Source organism: Pteropus medius, unplaced genomic scaffold, assembly GCF_902729225.1.
Source record: "Pteropus medius unplaced genomic scaffold, Ma_sr-lr_union100, whole genome shotgun sequence".
NCBI lineage: Eukaryota > Metazoa > Chordata > Mammalia > Chiroptera > Pteropodidae > Pteropus > Pteropus medius.
Window position 1 is genome coordinate 25,714,529 of NW_024342467.1, and position 22,733 is coordinate 25,737,261.

The 22,733-nt window shown below is 56.2% G+C and overlaps 1 protein-coding gene across 11 annotated transcripts in view; it reads right to left on the reverse strand.

Annotated features, from left to right (window-relative positions):
• IKZF1 (IKAROS family zinc finger 1) overlaps positions 1-22,445 on the reverse strand; it is an 84,200-nt gene extending 61,755 nt beyond the window's left edge. For 2 of the 11 annotated variants that reach the window (XM_039862844.1, XM_039862834.1), the window contains exons 1-2: positions 20,415-20,499; positions 5,875-5,928 (exon numbers count right to left, since the gene is read on the reverse strand). In XM_039862844.1, the coding sequence (XP_039718778.1) occupies positions 5,875-5,928; positions 20,415-20,472 (112 nt within the window). In that variant the 5' untranslated portion in view covers positions 20,473-20,499. Of the gene's footprint in view, positions 1-5,874; positions 5,929-15,277; positions 16,212-19,147; positions 19,303-19,867; positions 19,920-20,414; positions 20,527-20,644; positions 20,667-22,360 lie in introns of those variants that run through there. The other 9 variants (XM_039862841.1, XM_039862842.1, XM_039862839.1 and 6 more) reach the window with 9 other exon arrangements.
• Positions 22,446-22,733: the final 288 nt, after the last annotated feature.

A 22,733-nucleotide genomic window follows, 5' to 3' on the forward strand; every position in this document is an offset into this window, starting at 1 on the left:
ACGGAGCGTCTGTGGACGGGATTCCTATCTTTGAAGCCCGAAAATACAGTGTGATCCACACGACTGCAAAACAGGGTCCACCAAGGGAAACGGCTTCGGAAGACGTCTTCGCCCATCCCGAGGCAACAGAACGGAGCGGAGCTGAGGGCCCGGCGGGGGCCTCGCCCCACTGCCCGAATCCCGCGACGGGAAGCCGCACATGGCAGGAAGGGCTCCTCTCCCTTTGAGGCTGAAACTCCGATCTTCTACCTGCCAGACCTCACTTAACATGAACTGAGAGACCTAAACCACGTGGGAGAAGCAGCTGGCCAGGCCCTAAGTCGATGCAAACAACCTTCAGAGGCGGAGCGCGGCTCGTTCTGGGCGTTGGACGAAACCGCGGGCAGGAGCCACGGCGACCCTTCAGGGGCCCGGCCAGACCCGGGCAGGCACCCCCGCGTGTGCCGCGACCCTCACCGGGAGAATTTAAATCGGGTCCTGTGCCGGCGCCACGGCGATGCTTTGGGAAACAGCGCCGCCTTCTCCGGCAAACCGACCCTGCCGTTAACATCCTAGCCAAGCCAGAAGGACCGTGACCGGCCTATTTTCGGAAAGAACATCAGGGGGTATGTTTGGATGGCCGGTCCAGGACGGATAGTCAGCGATGGGCAAATTATAAGACTTTCCCAAGGAAAAACATAGGGCCGGAGAAAGATTGATTGGCAGTGCTCGTGTGACGCTAGAGCCTCATGGATGGGCACACGTCACAGTGCTCATCGCCCTAAATAGAAGAGCTCAAAAGTCACAAAACCTAAGTGTCTCCGTGCTATTTGCCACCTATTTCATAAACAGGGGAAACTCTGAATACAAGAGTGGAAGTGGGGTATAAGCCATCTGACTTTTTATCGTGACTGTCTAGAATAACGGTTTTCAAACTTTGAGGACTTCAGGGGGATAGTGAGAGAAATCTCTGCTTTTGGGGGGTGGTAAGAATCATCTTACACAAAACTTCAGAACATAAGACTCGTCTTCTATGTAAAGTGGGGACACCGCAGGCGGGAGGCTGGAAGATCCGAGACCTGGGCCGCTCGCTTTCTTGGAGACCCCCGAGGAAGCCCACAGAACCGACAGCCGAGCCCCCTGGCTGGCTGGGCCGAGCATGGGGTGCACGACACCTCTCACTGACCAGCGGCCGTGACCGGGTGGGATGCTGTGAGACTGGACTTTATGAGCCCATTTTCTGCTGTGACCCATCCTGTGGTGACGGTGACACGCTCCACGACACTCTGGGACTCCGGATCCGGGTGGCGGGGGGACCAGGGGAGGGAGGACCACAGAGAGCCAGGGCGTGTCTCCCATGAAGGCGCGTGGTCTCTCTGCCTTGTCCAAACCCCTCAACCACTGTAAAGGAAACTGACTGGCCTTTTTACTCAAGGACAAGACCACGGATGACTGGCCTCACCGAGGCCGCCGGGAACCACCGCGTGCCCTGGCTGGTCCGCTCCGGCCTTGACCCCGTGCCAGCGCCCCGGGCCAGGCGCTCCCAGCCGGCACCTCCACCGTGCTCTGCACGGGAGAGGAGGGACCCTGAAGATGCTGCAACACCAAACATGGGGTGCCAGCCTGCGGGACAGAGCCCGTGCAGGGGACCCCGGGAGCAGGAGGAGGCTGCCAGCCGTGGGAGCCGAGGGGGCAAGGCCGGGGCCCGCCCGTGCCCTCCCGGAGCTCGACGCAACTCCCTCGCCTCGTTGCACTCGGGGACGGTCCTCAAGCCCCGGAGCCTGAGCACCGGCTGCTGTGACTGCCGTGCCCGAGGCGCTCGCTCGCTCCCAGGGGGCTCGGCTTCCTGTCCGGCCGCCGGCGTCCGCGGTGGACACCCCCACCGGGCGAAGCCTCCGTGACGGCAAAGGCAGCTAGCTCCATGCGCGGGAAGCCGCCCCGCCAACCGTTTAAAATGCAAAACTGCAGAAAGGTCATAAAAGTTGCAAAGAAAAAGTGGCTAAATCAAGTGGGCGGAGCCGATGCTGATACGCTGGGACTAGGAGGTGACCTCGGACGCAGTTCTGGTTTGACCGATTCTGAGGCTGATGGGGACATGGAATGAGTCACCTCTTTCCGACTTCCAAGAGTAAAATGAGGCTAAAAAGCATGATTTCTGCTTAGCTCATGGGGTTGTTGTGGGATAAAGTAACCATAATGCGTGAACCCTGCTATGCTGAGTTTAGCGGGTTATTTTCTAAACTGCGACGTGCCACATAACGGAAGTGCGTGCACCCCCGAGCACCCATGACAGGCAGACAGGCAGAGCACCCATGAGCACCCGACAGGCAGAACACCCACGACAGGCAGACGGACAGGCAGAGCACCCACGACAGGCAGACAGGCAGGGCACCCACGCAAGACAGGTGACAGGCAGGGCACCAATGACAGGCAGACAGGCAGAGCACCCGAGACAGGCAGAGCACCACGACAGGCAGACAGGCAGAGTGCCCACGACAGGCAGAGCACCCACGACAGGCAGAGCACCCACGACAGGCAGAGCACCCACGACAGGCAGAGCACCCACGACAGGCAGACACAAAGAACCACGCGCAGCAAGACATCGGGCATCTAAACGAAATAATTGAGCAGATACAATATAATTTCACTTAGAAAAATGAAAGGAACTTCCTACCAATTTATATTTAATTAACCTACTGCCTGCGTTGCAAATAAAGCATTACCTGTGAGAAGGGTTTTGGGCAAATTAGATGAGAAAACTGTATAATTAGCTTAGCAGCCGCAAGTAAATAATTTCTCAAGTAGACTATACTTCACCCAGCGAAGTTTTATGGTTCCTGGTCTCCCCAAAACGGGTGAGCGCAGCTGAACATGATTCCTGGGGGTGAATAAAACCTCGGAACACAGACCCTGCTCTGCGGCAGAGTAAGGATGTTGGTGCTCCGGGCCGGGCCGGGCCGGGCCTACACGTGGCTCACGTCCAGCTCCCCGTGGGACTTCCGGTCACTTACTGAAATGCCCTGAGCCTCGGCTCCCGGCAAACTGAGGGTGGCACCTGTATCTTCCTCACTGGGTTCTTGGGAAGTTGAAATGGGAAGGACACAGGGGGCGTGTTTGGTAAATACGAAGCGGTCAATCCACGTGCTTTGCTGTGACCACCACCTCTACTGAGACCGCAGAGTGGACGAGCCACCGCCCCCGAGCCGACTCGGGGTGTCTGCAGAGAACATTGCTTGTTTCAATGTTCCAGCAAACACTAGCCGTTAGGAAAACCTCCCACATAGCTTTAGGGTCACAGAAGCCAGAGGAAACCTCGCCAGCTGGCTCAAGTCCCTCAGGCTGCAGATGACACGACCATATTCCAGGGGGCAGGATGCCTGTCTCAGGCCCCGTAGTCGGAGGCAGACATGGGATGCTGATATAGATCCGTCACTCTGACACTCTGCACTGTCCCCCAGGCTGACTCTTCCCTTAGAAACCAGAACAGAAATAATGCGCTCATAAAAACATTCTGGAAGGACTGCCAAAGAAGGAAGCGAGAAAGAAAAACGCCTCGCTGAGAGAACGAATGAGGCGTGCCCTACAGGAGAGCGTCACGGCGACTGCTGACACTGTCCTAGGCAGCGGTGCCAGCCAGGGAGCGTTTGCTGGGCGAACGCGGGCTTTTCCCCGAGACACTGCAAACCAGGGCTCAGGCCCCGTCCGCATAGATCCCAGGGCAGAGGGGCCAGGAGGTTCGGAAAGTCAGATTTCAAGTCTTGCTCTGGCTGTCAAGCGGGCGGTCCACGTGAGTCGAGTTGACCCCCACGAAAGCGCTGACACCGGAACGTCTATCTAACCCAGGAAAGGGGCCATCTGACTTAGCAAGATCTATCTTTTCTCCTTTCCTGTCCACAGAGCATAACGTCGAATGATGTGGTGGGAAAAGAGGGTGATGTGGTCAAGTATCCTCAGCTCTCACATCAAGTGTCAAGTCCTGTTTGACTAAACGTGCAGCCTCTTCCCCCCCCCCCAGGTGCCCCTTGCCTCGATTTTAGAAGTGAAGAAGGGAAAAGGTGATGAGATCAGGTTTAACCGGCAAAGCGGCAAGAAGCAGAAATGGCGCTGTCCATGCTTCGGTGAAGATGGCCCGGCTCGCTCCGGGCCCTGGTCGCCGTGCGGAACGCTCCGGGTTCGCCGAAACCCGAAGGCTCGGAAGCGTTTCCTTGGCGAGATGCTCAGGACGCACACTTCAGAGCAAACCCTAAATCTCAACCGAAAGAGTTTCCTCTCAGGCCGTCGGGGTCCTGCGGTCCCCACCCCCGCCGCCCCTCCGCGTCCAGCACGAGCGCGGTGCCCCGTGCGGCGCCGAGGGCCAGGGGGGGAGGAGAAAACGAGGCTTTTGCTATTTTTGTTACCAAGACGTGAGATCAGATTATTGACTGTTCTTCAGAGACCGTTTCGGAGGCGCCTGCCCAGGCTCGGCTTCCAGCGTGGGCTTTGGGACCTCGGCGTAGGTCACAGAGGTCACCGCCCCTTCAGAGGCATCACCATGCAGAACAGAGGCCACCCAAGGGGACAGGGAAGAGCAGAGACAGTCGAAGGGTCTCTTTTTGCCTCAGGAACTCTTAGTGTCCTGGTGTTTTGTTTTGTTTTGTTTTGTTTGTTTGTTTGTGACATGCTAGTCACCTCCAGCTCAGTGCATCCCCTCTCCTGGGCTTCACTGCCCAGTGTCACCAGGCCCCGCCAGGCTGCAGGGGTGGCTCCTCGGAGCCAAAGCTTTCTGTGTCGCGTACACAGAGTCAGTTGCAATGGGGCTTCTTTCTGTTTGGGAAACAGAGCATGTGCTTAAGCGACGTGAGTTCGGGTGTGCTGCAGGTGGATGGTGACAGACAACCAGAGTCCCACCTCTCCCTCCGCGAGCCCCCTCCTTCCGGCACCAGTCTTGGAGAGGAGGTGCGGGCTCAGTAAACACTGCCCCAGAATCCTCCCAAGGGGCCAGGCAGGGCTGTGGAGAGCGTGTGCAGCTTGTTTCCGTGTCACGGAATGGGGGTGCCGTCTGCGTGCCTTTGCACGCTGGCGTCGGCCCCGGCCTCGGCCCCCAGCGTCGGGGCTGCAGTGACGTCGGCTGAGGCACCTCCGTGCGTCTGTCGAGGACACGCCGTCCACCCCTGTAGCCCGCAGAGGTTCTCGCACCCACCGGCTGTGCGTCAGGCGCCACGTGCCGCCACGTGCCACCGGGGGAAGGCTAAACTTTGGGTTGTTCTCTGTAGCCGAGACTCGAAGTCCACACTCTCTAAGTGACAGGTGTGGCTGGCAGAGGAGGAGGAAGGTGACTGGCTTGCAACAGGCCCACCTCTGGCTGGGTGGGCCGGATGCCCCTCTCCTGCATGTCCCCAGAGCGGCCACCATGCAGAGCGGCCTCGCCTCCCAGGACTGACCGCCCCTCTCCCGGGCCCCCAAGGTGGGAGGAGTGGCGTCCAGCGGGACCGGAGAAGCGTGTGGTGAGGGGAGCACCATCCTACACGCTTCGCAGATGCTCCGGATGGAGCCCGAGGACGCTTTCCAAGCCACTCCCCTAACATCCGTCCCCCACCCCTCCCTTTAAACGCCATCGCTGGCCTGTGTCTGGGGTCTGGAGGAGACCAAGCGGCCCCCGCCCCGGGAGCTGCCAGGCACTGATCCTCTCCAAGTCACTCTCAGACTCAACACCGAAGCTCAGTTTCACGTGGAGAGTCCTCCATCAGGTCCTCCAGGCAGGAAGACGTCCAAGCGCTGACGCTCGGCACTGACGTGGACCTCACCGGCCTTTCCTGATGCACGGCAGCCCCCACCCCACCGGGAACACAGCCTCGGCGTGCAGCACGGGGCGGGCAGGCCTCACGGAGCCCGCAGTGGACCTCACGAGGCTCTCACCTGAAACTTGGGACATGTCTTGACTCTCATCAGCGTCCATTGTCCTCAGGTTATCTGAGAAAGAGAGGAAGGGGTTTCAGTTTAAAGTGAAGATGAATAAAATCTGGGACTGAGCGCGACGGAGCAGCCCCGTGTGTAGCCGCCGGGGCGATCTCGCAAAAATAATGCCTTTTCCTCCTCACAGACTTGCTGGAGTATCAGACTGGCACAGACCTTGATCCTTTAAAAAACGGCATTACAAAGATTTATAAAAATATCATTACCAGCACAGGAGGACCAAATTTGTTATTTATTGTTAATTTCCTACTGCATAATAACCCAAAATGCAAACTGACTGCAACAAAATTAAGCAGAAAATTAAATGGCCCTGGGTCATTGTAGGCACAGAACTCATTCTCTTGGCTGATCTGCAGCTCTGTTCTTTCTAATTTACTGAGCATGCATCGATGAACCTTGAGTCAGCTTGGTGACACGCGTACAATCAGCAATCAAAAAACGAAGCAATTTGCTGAAGAATGTCTCATTTACCCAGGCAGGCTGCATATCTGAGCAGCTCGCACACTCCCGCCATCAATAATGAATGCACCTCCGGGCCGGCAGATGGGCCAGGCGGACGCTTCCGTCTCTGTCCCCACTCTCCAGGCCCTGGCCTGGGAGCCGCCACGCCCTCCGCGGGAGCAGCGAAGCCACGGCAGAGGAAGCGCAGGCCTGGGCAGGGCCCGAGCCTCCTGGCTTTGCTGACGGATGGCGGGAAGAGCCGCCCTCGGCAGCCCGAACGTCCGCCCTGCCGGCTGCACGGCCAGCCACCACCGACGCCAGGGAGGGGACGGGAGGCAGGTGTGCTGTGTTCGCCCTCGGGGTCCCGGCCTGCCCCTGGGAGGTCGCAGGTGACCCGGGGGGTGACGGCCAAAGGCGTCCTCAACAGTCCCGCCCACTCCTGCTCCGCTGGACAGCCCACGCGAGACGCCCGTCTGACCAGCACCCGGGGCCGCTGGTGGGATGCCGGCCAGGTCCCTTTTCTCTGGAAGGGGCACCTCTGTGTCTTGGGTTCAGATGTGTGGGCCTGAGCTGTGTAGCCTGTTTCCAACAGAGACCTGGGCACAGAGGAGGGGTTCAGGGGACCTTACTGCCTCCCGTCGGCGGGCAAGTCTGCAGGCAGAGGCCATGCAGGCACTCACGGTGCACGTGGAAGACATATTTCCAATTTTGGTCATATCAGTACTTTTCATGAAAGAGGCAGGAGTGACGGTCACTTATTCTGGATGGCGGAGGGGTTTTCACCTATTTCTCAAAGCCTGACAGGTGACATGAGTTTCCAAGACTGTGTGTGGCTCAGAGAGGCACAGTTGGTGACCACGGAAAGGAAAAGGCTCACAGCCCACAAGTGCTTCAGCCCCAAGACCAAGGGGCCACGGCGACCAGAGCCAGACAGACCAGCCTCGGGAGCAAGCAGGTGACCAGCTCCAAGGTCACCACACAGCACCGTGTCCACGGCCTCACACGCTTACCCTGTAACGAAGGCAAATGCTCTGATTCTTCCCAAACTGTCAGAACAATGATAAACAAGACAGACTCAAGTGAGGAAAATCTTTGTAATCACCGCACAGAACTAACACGAGATTCGGTTTTCTGGCCACGAGCACAGTGCTTTACTGTGACATGTCACAACCCGGTTCTTAAACGTCCCTCTACCAATTGACAAGACAGGTGGTGGCAGCTGAGTTTTCATGTGACAAACATGACTCTGACACAACGCTTTCATAACGCTGTCTCTGAGTTTTTTTGCTGTGTGATACATTTTTTACTACTTTTTTTTTTTTTTAATAAAGGCAGGAAAAGGCCATAACATCCGCCACTTAGGACTGCTAGATTGCCCGCGCGTGTGTAAGTGTGGACACACGCAGAGCTCTTCAGGAAGACAGGACAGTAAATGTACTCCGGTAGCATACACCGTTGTAACTGTCTGCCACCGCACGCGGGATGCATCCCCCGCTACAGACACATGTCGACACCTGTCTTCCTGGCCGCATGCTGCAGGCTGCAGGACTCAGATTAAGCAGTTCCCTGCTCACAAATTATTTCCACTTAAAAGGAAAAAAAAGTCTCCGAGGTCCAGCCGATGGCTCTCCCCACACGTGCCACCAGCCTTTGGGGGACCCTCAGGCCTGCTGTCGAGGCAGAAGCCATCAGTCCCGAGGTGATGTCAAGTTCCCCTTCACGCACCGGTCCACCCAGGCAGGGTGGTGAAACGCATCACAACGGAGAAAGCTGCTTTGCTGTGCCCGCGGCTGGCGCCCAGGCCGGGCTCTGCTTGGCGGGAAAGGCCTCGCCCTGAGCCGTCATCTCCCACTGGGTCCCATGGGTCCCTGGGGAGTTTGGGTGGGGGCGCCTTCCTGGAACAGCCCTGCCGGAGCAGCATCCGTACACACAGGACAGTGGGTGCGTCACAGAGCCAACCACACTCAGCCTGATCCCTCACACGGGATTAGGTCATCAGCGTCACTTAGATCCCCACACACAACGCTCCACCAGCCCGCTCGGACTCCGGGCCGTGGCCTGGGCATGTGGCCGAGAGGGTCCCCTTGCTGGGACTGGGGGCTGGCTGTCCCCTCTGCTCTGGCCCCTCTGGTCTGGCGTTCTGAAGCCCTGAGGAGGAGGGCAGGCGTTTCCAGCCCGTGCCTGGCCCTGCGAACCCGCTGGCCTGTCTCGTCTGACGTCACACAGTGGTGACTCCACAAGCTCCCTCAAACTTCCCCAAACTCCAAATTTGCATCTCTTGGGATGAAAAAAACAGTGACTTATTTTTGTAAAAGTGACTCTGCTTTCAGGAGAAGACCAGAGGGACTAATCCGACAGTGGAGGACGGTTTGAGGCAGCGTCTGTCCCTGTGAGGCCAAGCTGCAGGCAGCCCCGGGGGCTCGGGGGGCTGCGAAGCCCCTGCCCCGGCCCGTGCATGCTCTCAGGCCGGGCTCGCCCAGCCCGCTCCACCCCTGCGAAAGCAGGGCCAGCGCCAAGGAGAAAACAGACTCCGACTTCACACGGCCTCGCCAAGCAGGAGCCGACAGTCAGGGGAAGAGCTCGTCACAAAACGGCTTGTTTTCGCCAACCTTCACCTACACGAGGCCGAGACCAGCGGCCCGGTGAAGGAGGGCGGCCGAGGCGCTCGTTACGTCACAGAAACACCCTGCGATTTTCTGCTCTGCATGGAAAACCCGAACAATCACAGGCCAGAGCCCAGTCCACGGATGGTGGAAAACACAGCGACAGCAGAGTCACCGTCGTCCGCGCGGGTCGATCACCGTGAACGCTCAGTCTCTCCAGAGGGAGCGGTTCTGGATCGCGCACCACGTGCCAGACGCGGAGATGAGCACGGCCGGCCTACGGGGCTGTGGCCGGCCGTCTGTCCCGGAGGACGCAGCCTGCTGTCTGTCGTCACCGCCCGCCTCTCCTCTCCTCTTGATCGGGGTGGGTGGGTGGGGGTCATCACTCTTGAGTTCACGGCCCTGTCCTTCCTTGCCTGTGTTCAGACTGCCCCCCGCCCCGTGCTGTTGTCCTGTCTCTCTCTCTGGTCCTTCTGATCATCAAACGAGGTCCACCAGGACTTCTTGGTTTCGGCTCAGTGGAGGTGGCTTATCCATGACTTTAGGGGCGAGGGGACGTTAAAGATGAAGCAAGGCGTGAGAAGGAGAGCACAGCAGGCCCACAGCCCGGCCGGTCCCCAGCAGCCACGGCAGGGGACTTGGACTCCCGGCCCATGGGGACCCTCCAGAGCGGCTTCTCTCAGGAAGAGGGAGACCTTTTGGGAACAGCCTCCCCGACCTGCCTTTCTTCCCTCCTTCCACACTCAGGAGGGACAGGAACCTGGCCATGTCTGGGAGAAGCAGCCACCTGCCCTGGGCAGTGGCCTCGGAGGGAGGAGCCCAGTGGGTCTGCGGGAGGAGTGTCCCCACCACTCTCCTTTCTGCCTGTGGGGGAGCAAGTGGCCTGGACAGCTCTAAGAGCCAATCAGCCACGAGGGCAGCTGGGGGCCGGGCTGGTGGCCGTCCTCAGAGCCACCCCCATCCCCTCAAAAGCACCTCTGTCCCCAGGATCTGCTCTGAAACACGGCGGCTCTCCCATAATCCTGAAAGGTGAGTCAGGATCGATGAAGTCAGAAGCAAAGATGCCTGTCAACAACCATGGCCGCCCAGGCCACGAAGAGCCGCGACCGGGCACAGGACGGTGACAGGCACATTCACCGGGGCAGGCAGCACCACGGCGAGCTCGAAACTGACTTCCCTGAGGAGCAAGTGGCTGCGCTATCTGCTTTCCCCAAAAAAACACAAAGGCCACGCACAGCACGATGACTACACGGGCGGTAATGAAGCCGTGAAGGGAGTAAAAGTTTCTTCACAAAAAAAAAAAATGTGTTTGTCACTGTGAGGTGGGGGATGGTAACTAGACTGATTGTGATGGTCATTCTGCAATGTACATAAATATCGAATCATTATGTTGTACACTGAAAACTAATATAATGTTATATGTCAATCACACCTCAACAAGAAGGCAAAAAAAAAAAGAGATATAAACAAACAAGCAGATTAAAAAATACAAATGCCTTCCCCTCCCCTGAGACTGTCCAGTAACATCTCACGACGTTTTTTAGGCACCTTATGTGTGTCAGAAAGGCCTGGCGGAGGAAAGGGCGCTGGTGCTAGGTGGCTTTAAAGAGCCTACTACGTGCCTGGCATTGAACGGGCAGCCTGCCGAGACCTCAGTCTGGCACGGTGCCCAACGTAGACCTAGCATTCAATATGCGTTTGCTAAATACATATGCTTAATCCTCACAATTAAAACTTGTCATTATTAGCATTATTCATAATCCACATTGTTTCCATTTTACAGGCGAGAACACTCAGGCGGAGACGGGAGAGGCCTGCCCAGGGCGAACATCGACGCGGCCGGCAGGGTTGGGAGCGGAGCCCATGAGCCCCGGATGGCGATGCCTTTTCCCGCGACGCCTCCTGCCCAACAAGACTTCCCAGCCCAGCGTCCTGGTCCCGAATGTCAGATGTATAAAGGGACCTGCATCTTAACAGGAAATAAGCACGTTCTTTGTAATAGCCCGCAATGAAGCAAACTTCACCCCCAAACTTCTACAATATAGTTAAATTCTGGTATTTGGACAAATGCACAGTTGATTTTTTTCCCTCCATGACAAGAGAAGTTGCATTACAGTTACATTTGGGCAACTTCCCTATACATTCAGTGACACTTGTTTTGAAGGGGGCGGGTACATGGGGGGAAGGGATGTGGGCCAAGCCTGTAGCCTATTTTAAATGCCTTAGGTCACAAACCTCTTTAATAAAACCCATTACTCCTGCTGAGAGAAAGTCCTTTCATTTTCCGATTAGTAGATTTTATTTGTGCAAACGGATCCTGTCACCGTGAGTGACGCTGTATCTTCAAAGAAGAAACGGAGAGCAAGCCGAGAATCTGCAAGGTCTTTGTGTCGGGCGGAGGGGACCTTACAGGTTTTCCCGGATGATTTGACAAAACAGGTCAGGAGAACGTAAAAACTTCTGGGCATTCTTATTTCATTTCTGACTCTTTTCCATTTTCAAAAATTAGCTGCCAATCCACCCGGGTTCACGATTATTCCCCAGAGTGCTGCCGGAACCAACAACAATGGGGAAACCGGATTCGAACAGGACGGCAGGGAATGCAACCTGGCATTCGCCCCGGCCCCCCCACTTCTGAGCCGAGCCCCAGAAAATGCCTCCACCGGCCCGTTCTGCTGAGAAGCAGCGTTTCGAGGGCAAATTAGCTCAGATGTGCAATTCTGTCCTCACATTTCTTCCTACGGGCAGGAACTGATATGCAAAAGAGGAAGGGTTAGAGGGAAGACGGGCCCTTTTCAGAAGCCAGCGGACAGCCATGCTGTGTGAAAGCCGTCCGAGCAAGGGCGTCTGACACAGACGGGAAAGAAGCTCGCGAATATCTATCGTCAAAGGCGGCGATGGAGCCGCCTGCCTCAAAGCCAGCTTAGGAGAAGGAGCCGTGAGCTATCACATGACCTATCTTTCTTAAAAACAGACAAAACGGAGTCGGAGATGCATCTGCGCTCAGGGCAGGCGCAGGGCTGGGCGCGGAGCGGCCGCTGCACCCCGCCCGTGCCCGTCCGGCCCTCTCCCCTCTCCCGGGCGTGGGCGCCTCTCCCGCGGGGGAAGCCGCTTCCTGGTGAGGCCCCGCTGCACCCCTGGCTCTCAAACCGCTCAGGGCAGCTGCCGTTCACACAGCGACCGCGCTCGAAACGGACCGATGCCGCCGCGGGACTTTTCCTGACTCCGACTGTCGTGCAGGCCACTTCCTAAGCGGCTCCCTCAAACATAAAGGGCCTTTCACACTTCCCTGCTTAAGTAAAAGATTTAAGTTTGGAATCATTTTCTTCTGCCCTCCCACTGATTTTAGGACACCTTCGGGGTGCGCGGCCAGTAACTGTGCAACAGACATGAGACCGACATCTTAAACATTTATAAAAACTGCCCCCCAAATAACGATTTCCATAGAGATGCCCCAAAATGACGTCTTGTTATCTGTTATTATAGACGATAAATTACAGGTGGGACCAAGGAAGCTCAGGAACAATTCTATGTTCTTATTATTTTGGGTGCTTTTTTTCATTTAAAAAATAGATAAATACAAAGTAACAATATTTAACTAAGTTCTTTTACTCAGGAGGCAATCTGCTGTCACAAAGACCACAGTATCTACAGTATCTTGCCTGCCTGCTTAGCAGAGGACTTATCTCAAAGCACCAGCAGAGCATTTCATGTGCCTATGTCAAAACTCAAAATTCAACCTGAACCTGCTAGAAAAATCTACTGGTATACCCTTAACGTTCCCAAAAGTTCATCTGTTAGCCTAGGGTTTCTACAAGACCATTTGACTTCTATTTAAAGAAGCGTTTGCAGAAGTTTCTTTGGCGAAAGCTCAGTTTTATTTAGACCTAAGGAAGTAAAATTATGCAAATCCTCACAGGAATCTCAAGCTGTTTACAAATCCATAGGTGAGTGTTTATTAACACTAAGTGAAAAGCCATAATCGCTTCGCCCGCTGAGGACGTTGTCCTAGGGCCCTGCAAATTTTTTTTCATTTTATCTCCATAAAAGTCTCCACTGTCCAGCTGCTGGTGAGACAAGATTTATACATCTAGATGCAAACACAGAGAGACAATGTATTCTACGGCTAATGCCTCAAGGAGCTGCTTGTCACTCTCTGCAATAGGAAAGGCTGCTTGGCCCACCCTCTGGTGTGAGCCGTTTCCTCCCAGCTCCAGAGAGAAGGGGGTGCCGGCCTCCAGTCTCCCCGACTGCCTCTGAGCTAAGGCCACATGGTTTCTGGCCTGATGGGAGGTGCTCCCTACGGGGCCTGCTTTCTGAGCTGAGTTCCTTCGTGACATCCACAAAACTAACAGCTGTAATCAGTGAAAATGGGGTAACTTTTTAAAAATTTATCTTACAAATAATCTGTGTTCACATTTGAAACTGTACTCACACCGTACAGAATCCAGATTCAAAAAGGAGACCCCTAAATTCTAGTTCAATCGTTTAGCAGCTGTAGGGCGCTTCACCTCGCTCGCCCCAACGGCAGAGGGTTCAGCTGAAGCCAGCCGACTCTGCATGTGAGAGGGCAGAGGGACAATCGGGGTGTCATCAGCCTCCCGGTCATTTGGCAACGGCCACTGCCATGGGTAAGAAACCAAATAGCCACAGGAAAAAAATACCAATCGATGTTCCGATTGGCTCTGTAGCTGAATCAAATCAGCAAGAAAAGTTCTAGATTTCATTTTATTCTGTGGGAGACAGGGAGCTCGGCACCAGCCCAAACCTCCAAGTGTCCTGACTGAGGAGACAGCCCAGCCCCGTGGGGCACAGAGCGAGGGCCACGTGAACCGGATGCCCAGTGGGGATCAGGCCCAACCTAGACTCCTGGGGGCCATCCCGTACCTCACAACCTGCAGTCTGCACTGTCCCCACGCAAACCCCCGAGGGGTGGCCTCAGCGAACCCTCACAGAAGCTCACGATTTCCTCATTTGCAGGCAGCAGATATCGGCCTGTCTTTGCGTACATCCTGGCAGCAAACGCTCTCGTCCCAGACAGCCAGCTTTTCCTGCCGCCCTTAAATACGTTCAAGTAATTTTCAATGTTTTACTTTAATTTTTCCTTAAACAAATTACTTTACTTTTACAAAAGCCTTGTCTGCTCTGAATTAAACGGAAAACTTCTATTCAGGGAGACGTATGCAGCCCCAGGCAGAAGCGGGCAGTATACATAGAAAAGCACTAAAAATTTCCAAGTCATTTCTACATGGTCATTAATTCCTTATCTCTAACTACCCGAGATCAGCAGTGTGATTTTAATTGAATGAAGTAAAATGCCCGATCTATCGATATGTTTTCACTGCGGATCTCTTTGGATATCACTTTAATTTTCTGCCGGACACAAAACCCGGTGTGGGGCAGGAGGGAAAGGTCGTCTTTTCAGGCTAAAAGTAGGGCTTGCGCCAGGGGTCGCTGGCCGGCTCTGGATCCCAGTAAAAGCGCATTTTGGGGTGACCCGCGAGCTGGCGAAAGGCCGACGACTCATTTTCATTTCTCCTCAAGACTCTACAACATTTTCCTATTCACTCTAGGGCGGGATCTTCTCTGCCATTTCACCTGCTTCATGTTTGCCGGTAAACATCTGATTTAGCCACAAAAAATTTCCAAATAAATCTATACCCGTCGTGGGGCTCCTGGGTTTAAGCCCGGACTCTAGTCCACCCCAGACTGTTCATTATAAAACGGTTTCAAACTAGCAGAAGATGCTTCACTGTGGCGTTTAGGCCGTGAGCTCAGAGATGAAGCATGGACATCCATCTCGGTATGTACGAGGACCTTTAAAAGCGAGTCATGCAGTTCTTGGTTGGTTCCATCATCTCTGTGAAGCCCCATATGTGCAGAGAAGAGCGGGGTAGGGAGGGAGGGAAGGGGGCAGGCACGAGGCCGGCTCCCCCTTCTCCACCTGCTCGCGTCACCCCCACAAGTCCGGCCCTCACTGTCCATCACAGGCAGCTTTGGGCGCGAAAATGGCAGGAAGGGAGTCGGATTTCCTGCAGCAGAGAGCTGATTGCCGACGAAAAAGCAATCATGGCACCCCTGCGTGGGACACCAGGAAGAGGCCGCCCCGGGAACTGGGACCCGCTCGGAGACGCTCGCTGGGCCGCGGCCCCGAGCCGGGAGCTCCCAGAGGTGGGGTGTGGGACCCCACAAGGCCCAGCACGCAAGCGGGGCCCAAGGATGCTCTCCACCCCCCGACGGCCCGGGAGCCACAGCCCCGGCGCCCGCCGCCCGTCCACGCAGCCCTGAACCCGGGCACTCACCAGTGGGCCCGCCGGAGGCCGAGGGGGGCGCCTTTCCCACACCGATCCCGGCTCTGAGGACGGGGCCCTTCCGACCTGGGCCGCACGAGTCCCCTGCACCCGCCACCTGGGAGGCCCCTTCTGCCCTGGCGGCGGCCTCTCCCCCACTGCCACCTTCGCACTCCACTGGGGCGGAGAGAAAGGTGGGACCATTTGCCAAATATGCAAAAAAGGAGGGAAGAGACCGTCTCTCAGGAAAACGCGGCAGGGAGGGGGCCGCTTCCTGTCCTGGCCCAACTGGGCTCGGAGATTACGCCTGTCTCACTGGCCCGGCCTGTGGTGGAACAGGGAAGCCTCTCAGTCAACAGGAATTGCGAGTTCCCCAAAGGCAAAGGGAGACATGGGTAAGGGAAATGGGGCCAGGCCTGTGGCGGGGACGCAGGTGGCCCCGGGCCCGGGACTCTGGCCCTACACCGTTTTTATCAGTTTGCCACTCAAAGGGTCCCTGCGGGCGCCTGGGACACCCGCCCACTCGTCACAGAAAGGTATGCGAAGAAAAGAAAAGGCACCGGGCCGGGTAGGCCTCAGCCGGTCTCCTTCTGGCCCGTCTCCGAGGGGACCGCCGGTGCCACACCCCGCGGGGTGGGCCCTGCCACCTCTCCACTCAGACGCGGCCTGCGCAGCTGCTTCTGTTGGCTGTTTCGCTTCGCTCTTGATATTTTCATAACGCCCGAATACCAGCAAACGTTAAAAAAAACCACGTCGAACACAAGCTATTAAAGCAGCATGGACAGTTGAAGGACATGGACGTATGTCACAGATGATAACCTCAGTGCGAAGTCACTCGCTAAGCCGCAAAGAGCAACGTGGACCCCACGGGTCTACACGGAGAAGCGCATGTGAGCGGCTCGCCGATGCCACGGTGGAAGCCGTCTGCTCTGAGCTTAGCAGAGGCCCCGGGAAACCCACCCCCCGCCCCCTCCGCCTCTGAATTTTAAACGTGCGTATGAGGCTGGTCCCCTGCAAGTCGGCCTTCCTCAGACCTGGATCCCACGAGCACATGTGCCTGCTCTGAGCAAAATACAGCGCTCTGTCTCAAGGCGTAACCCGTATCGACAGCACTCCCCCTCGCAAGCCTCAGAGGACGGCTCACTTGTCACTTTTACATCTCATGTTTGCAGAAACGCAGCGACATCACACACACGCCCGAGGGCTCAGCACACACAGACGTGGGGACACCAGACGGGGGCCGGTGTTAATGGCCACGGCAGGAGGTACAGGGTCTCACGCCAGAAGCCAGAGTCACAGTGCCCCAAAGAGCTTTCTTTCAGTCTTAGAAATGGCAAGGATTATGGAGGGTCTGCTCTCTGTGAGCTGAACCCAGTAACATGAGTCTCCCTTGGAATAAGGAACCAAAAGTCAACACTATTTCACAGTGAGATTATTTCATAATTATAAAGACTAGAAGAGAAAAAAAAAAATCCCAAAACGCCACTAAATGGTGCTATCCTGGACAAATACTGCGTTAACTACATGTACAGGCATTAGGCAGACATCGAAGATGCTCAATCATTTATGCCTAAACTCACACTACAAAATAATCCATCCTGTTTCAGTAGAATGTAAAAAAACGAACAGAAAAACAAACGGAAGGGGTTTTATTCCTCAGGTCGGGTCTGTTAGGTGTTAAAACTCTTTCCCACCCTGCCCCCGGGCTTCTGTCTCCACGCCGTATACACACCATGTGTGCATGTGCGTGTGCATACACTCATAGAAACTGTTTCCTGTATCCATTAACACACACATAATCTTGAATTACGCATACGTGTACGCGTGGGTAGGGTTTCACAGCATGGCGTGTAGTAGGCAGTGTACACACACACACACACGCACACACACACACACACACACACAGTGTTCTCTCAGATTTCAGAAGTTTGTCATTTATATTGACAATATGCTACTACATTAACCAAATGTGAAATGCACAAATCCACGTCAAGGGGGGAAAATTCCCAAACCAGAAAACCACCATCCCCATCCCCTAGCCTCTAATCAAGAGAGGAAGACACTGGCCCCCAGGCCCGCTGGCCGGCCTTCGGGTCTGCCCCTCGGGTCTGCTGTGCTCTTAGCTGCTCGACAGGGAAATGGCTTCGGGTACCGCCACCGTTTTACTTTCTCTCCGGAGATGAACTTCTCAAGAGGTCAACGTGACACACGCACACTTTTATTTACGGACCCTGTGGGCTCATCCCGTGAAATTGGGACGAGAGGCTACTGCGCTGCCATGCTCCTGAATTCTGGAGGGCGTGCAGTTTTGCAAAATGTAGCACTTTAATTAAAACACCGATGGATGACACAAACCACCATGGTGGAGTCTGTAAAACTCCTGCCTCTCGCCACCACCATGAAACAAAAGGGGAAGAAAACATAACCATTTAGCTCAATAAAATGCTTTAGGCATCAGCTCTGGTGGACTTTTAGATTGGAAAAGGAATTTTTTTTTGCATGTAAAAAAGAGATAAACATGTACATTTTGGGGAAATTTTGAAATCAGATACATTATATCAAACCAGAACTGCAGAGGACTTTAAAATGTGACATCATTATTTCTATCTGGGTATAGTTATTTTTTAACATGTCCTGCATATTCTATGATGTAAGCAGGTAATCTTCCTGTCTGAAATATTTGTCATTGTTTAAATTTCAAACCACACACCAAATAATCTGATTTGTCACTGAAACAATTCTGACACATTTAATACAAATGATACTTAAATTGTTACTTTCAAAATCCCATGTAAAAGATTAGACCAATTAACCTCATCTGTGGAACATCTTGAAACAAAGAAACAAATTCAAGAGGCTCTAACCATTTCCTGCAGGGTTCTCTCTCCTCTCAACTGATAACCAAAGTGAACTAATCCTTAAAATCATTTAAATTTCGATCAATGTTTAAATAACATGCATATTAAATATTTTCAATTTTCATATACATTGTTTACAGAAGTTTACCAGTAAGGAGATTTTTCTTCAACATCAGTCTGTCTCTCCAAGTTTAAAACAAGGTACCTCAAAACTGAAATACACGGTCGAGGGCAAGGTGGGGAGTCACCAGTATGCAGCCTGGGCCAGCGTAGTGCCTGAACGCCTGAATTTGCTCTGGTGGCTGCAGCCGGAGAGAAAGCATGGGGACAGCACCCGAAAACTGTGCCTGGGCAGACCTTATGGGATCCTGACATTTTTCACTCTCTAGATGCTGTACTCTGTGCCTCCAAATTAGAAAACAAAAACAATCACACCTTCCAGATTCCTTAAGAAACACCAAGGCCCCCTGATATGTTTTGAAAGCATTTCAAATCTAGTCGCAAGTAATCTGATGCTTTATTACCGAGGGGTTCCCACCTGGGAGCCATGCCGGCAGCCAGCAAGAGCACTAACTTTTCATCCCGGGATGATTCTGCTTTGTAGAAAGCAAGTTCAAACTCGGTCTGATTGTTTTACAGTGCAAGCAAAAGCTCTCAGCTAAACTGTCAGAAAGCTCTGTACGAACGACTTTCTCCATAAAGGCTGACCTCCTGGTCTCACCGTGTAAGTATGTATCAATTTAGATGCGACTGGAGCTAGCAAGTCCTCATGGTGACAGAGGCCGGCTCCCAGGCGCCCCTCGGCACCTGCACTCACAGCACCGAGTGGCGGAGGCTCCGCCAAAGTCAGCGCGCTCCTTGTCGCCGGAAGGAGAGGCGGATCAGACCGAAACCAGCGGTTGCTGCCATGTCTCCTCTTTCCTTCCTCGTTTCTCTTTTTCTTTTTTTTTTTATTTTCTTTTTTATTTTTCACTCCGCCGGCTCCCCCAAGTTTGCCTTTTGAAATTCAATTGAAAACACTCACGTGGATTTGCGCGCCGCACTTTGGGGGTCAAGACCGCTCCTCGGGCCGGGAGCGCAGCCTCGGGGCCGGGCCGGGGGCTCCGCGCGCCCTGCGGGGCTCGCCCGGGCGGCCACCTCGCCGCGGCCGAGCGTCCAGCCCACTGGGCTGCGCTCCGCGGGGCCCCAGGCACTGTCGCCACCGTCGCCGCCCGGCGCGGGCCGCGCAGGCACTTGTTAGAGCGCCCGGCCACCTCGGCCCGCGCCCTTCCCCGCTCGCTTTCACAACGACTTCCTGAACTTGCTCAGCGCACTGTTCCCCATTTCTGCGCCACGCTCCCCAGCCCCCGCCGGCCGCCACCCGGCTTGGCTGCGGGCCTGAGGCCGCCCCGCGCGCACAGCGCCGCCCACGGGCCGCGCACCTGGGCCCCGCGCGCCAGCGCTCGGCCACCTGCGGCCACGCGCCGCCCCGCGCTCCGCTAACTTTGGGGCCGCGCACACTGCGGGGCCCGGCTCCACCCGCCCGCAGCCGCCCCGCCCCGCCCCGCGTGCACGCCCCGGCCCTGCGGGCTCGCCGCTTCGGGGCGCGGAGCGGGAGCGGAGCTGAGCCGGGCGCACGGTCCCCGCCCCGTCGCGGGGTCGCCCGCTCGCGCTGCCCCGTCCCGACCGCAACTCCGGGGCCGCGCGCGCAAACTTCGCCGCGGCGCGGGGCGGCGCGGGGCGGCGCGGGGGGCGCCCGCCGTACCTGCTCGCGTCGCCGCGGGCTGCAGCCCGCTGTCCTGCGCCCGGCCGGCTCCGCGCGCCGCCGCCGCCCCCGCCCCCTGCGCCGCCGCGCTCCCTCGTTCCCGCCGCGTCGCCCGCGGCTCCGCGCGGCAGGCGGTGGCCGGCGCTCAGCGCCCGGGACTCGGCGGTGGGATCTCCCGCGGCGCAGCGGTGCCTGCGCTTAACCCTTGGGGACCCGGCGCCGGCGACGCGTGCGGAGCCGCGGGAGGAGGGCACGCGCGCCGCTGGGCCGCGCCACCCCGCGCCGGGGGCCGCTCGTCCGGGACCCCGCATGCTCGCCCCGCCCCGGGGGGACTCGCGCGACGCGGGACACCGCGAAGCGCTTTCCCCAGTGGCCGGGGGAGTCCTCTGCCCGCCCAGCTCCGCTCCCTTGGAACCGGGACCACTGGGCTCCCAATTTCTGGCTGCGACCCCACGCTGCGAGTGCCCACCCGAGGGGGTGGGCAAAGTGGATCCTCCGCAAGTGAGGGGAAGGTGCGGTTCACTTTCCCAGACAGCCAATGGAATACCTCTCGGTTCTCTTCCCTCCCACCTGCTCGCCGCAGAAGTTAGGATCGTGCCTTCCATCTTGGCCCGTGTGCGCACGCAAGTGTGAACGGGCGGTGGCGGAGGGGGTGACCACGAAGGCGATCCCGCAGCAGCGCCGCGCGGCTCTGTGCACCCAGACGCCCCTCCCGCAGCCCGGAGCGCGCGAGGCGCGGCGACCCGCAGGAGCAGGGGCGAGGCGGCGACAGCGCACCTCTCCCCGCTGCGCCCGGAGCCCGGGCCGCCTCGCCAGGCCCCGCCCGAGCGGGCGCCGGCGACACTGTTCGATCTGAGCAGAAGACGGAGAATCCCGAATGCCACCAGTTTGTCCCGAGGCCCCTCGGGCCGAGGGCGGGACCCACGCGGATGTCCTTCCGGACCTGCAGGCGCGTCGGCGAGGCCTCGGGTGAAAGCGCGGCGCCCGTTGGGGAGGAGACGCTTCGTCCTCTGGGAAGCTCCAGGAAGGCGGAGTGACTTCCAGGGGAGACCGAGGAGGGGCGATGTGGGCTCCGAGGGGGCAGGAGGCGCAGACCTCCCAGGTGGCAGAAGACCCAGCAAAGAGACCATGCAGAAAACGCCCTCGGGGCAGGCGAGTGTGGCGGGCACCGAAGCCGCCAGGGAGGGTCGTGCGGGCTGAGGAGGCCGCTGGCTGTAAGGCCCAGGCCCCCCGCTGACCGGCTTTGCTTGGTGCCACCTAGAAGTGTCTCACGCCCTCCATGAACCACGACAGGACAGCGTCTGGCCAGGTGGTTTCCGGAACACCTGTGAGACGCCTCCTGCTCAGTTGTCCTGGAAAATCTTGCGGGGCCGAGCCAGAGCCAAGAGCTCCCTGCCCAGAGCCCGGAGTCAGGACTCGCCGTGGGGTCAGCGCTTTCGCTCGCAGCCCTCCCCTTGCCTGACCGCCCTGGGCAAGTTATTGAAGCCCCCTGAGCCTCATCTTCCTTATCTGCATAGAAAAAGTTAATGCTAGTTCACCTGAAGCATTAAATGGCGCAGTAATCCCACGCCGCAAGGCCCCCGGGGGCCAACGGCGTTACATCGGGGTCTGGGGGACTCCGCTGCTGCTAGGGCGCGCACAGCACCCTTCGCCCTCAGTGTCCCTTTAAACGTGTCGTAGGCCCCAGGAGTGGGAATCAGGACTCAGACGTGGCCCTCGGCCCAGGGCCAACCCTCCTGAGATCAAGAGCCCAAAAAGCTCTGGCTGCGTGACCTCAAGCCAGTGCCTTAACCTCTCTGAGCCCGTTTCCACATCTATACACAGGCGGTAATGACTTGGCTGCCTCGTGTACTCATTTGGTGCCTTACGTAGGTCACATGGAAACTGTGCTTGTGCCTAGCAGAGGGGGGGGCTTCATGCATAGTAGCTGTTATTGATGATTGACTCTGCTAAGTACCAGTGTCCTGCTGAGAAGCACCCCCGCCCCCAAACAGGTGGAGCAGAAGGAACTGGGGTCACAACCCGAGATCTGTGGGTAGACCCAGCGGGACCAGAGAGGACACTTATATCAACAATAAAGACAACAATACTAGCGCACTGGAGCAGAAAACATACCGGGGCAGATTGAAAGCTACGTGATACTTAATAAAACTTACAGGTCTAAAGGCATTTTGTTTCTGCAGGACTATGTATATATTATATACAATATATGTGTGTTGCTGTTTCCATGACATTAAAGCGTTTAATAAGTGCTTGGTTTATTCACACAATAATTGCTAAATTACCCATTTTTCTTCGAGAAGGTGCCATCAAAAGAATAAAGAGCACACAGAATCAATCAAAAGCCACTTACCCAGAGCTTCCTTAAATAAGCTACTGGCACATTTTGTCCTGGCAGAGACCAGAAGGGATTTTTAAGGAGAGTGAGTTCTATAGAGTAAAGCCATGATCGGGATGATACGATAGGATACGGTTAATAGTTTTGTTTCTTACCAGCTCTGTGAGTCCTGGCGCGTCACCTAACCCCTCCGAGCTCCAGGTGGTCACCTGCAGAACGTACCTACTTTACAGTGCTGTCGATGGAATTAGATGACATTCAAGGACACGACGTGTTTAAGTATTATGATTGTACCTTCCTCAGTCAAAAAAAGAAATCTGTTAAACAGCAACAAAATGAGCATCTTTTTTTCCCCCTCCAGTAGTTGGGAACCAGCAAGTATATCTTTAAATAACAGGAAGTGTTTTTTGCACGAAAATCCTGTTATCTTTCGACAGTGGTATACCGATGCAGAGCTCAGGTGGTTTTGTCTGAAAAGAAACACGACCAGGAAGAGAAAGACGCAGGACGCGGAGGAAAGTTTTGCAA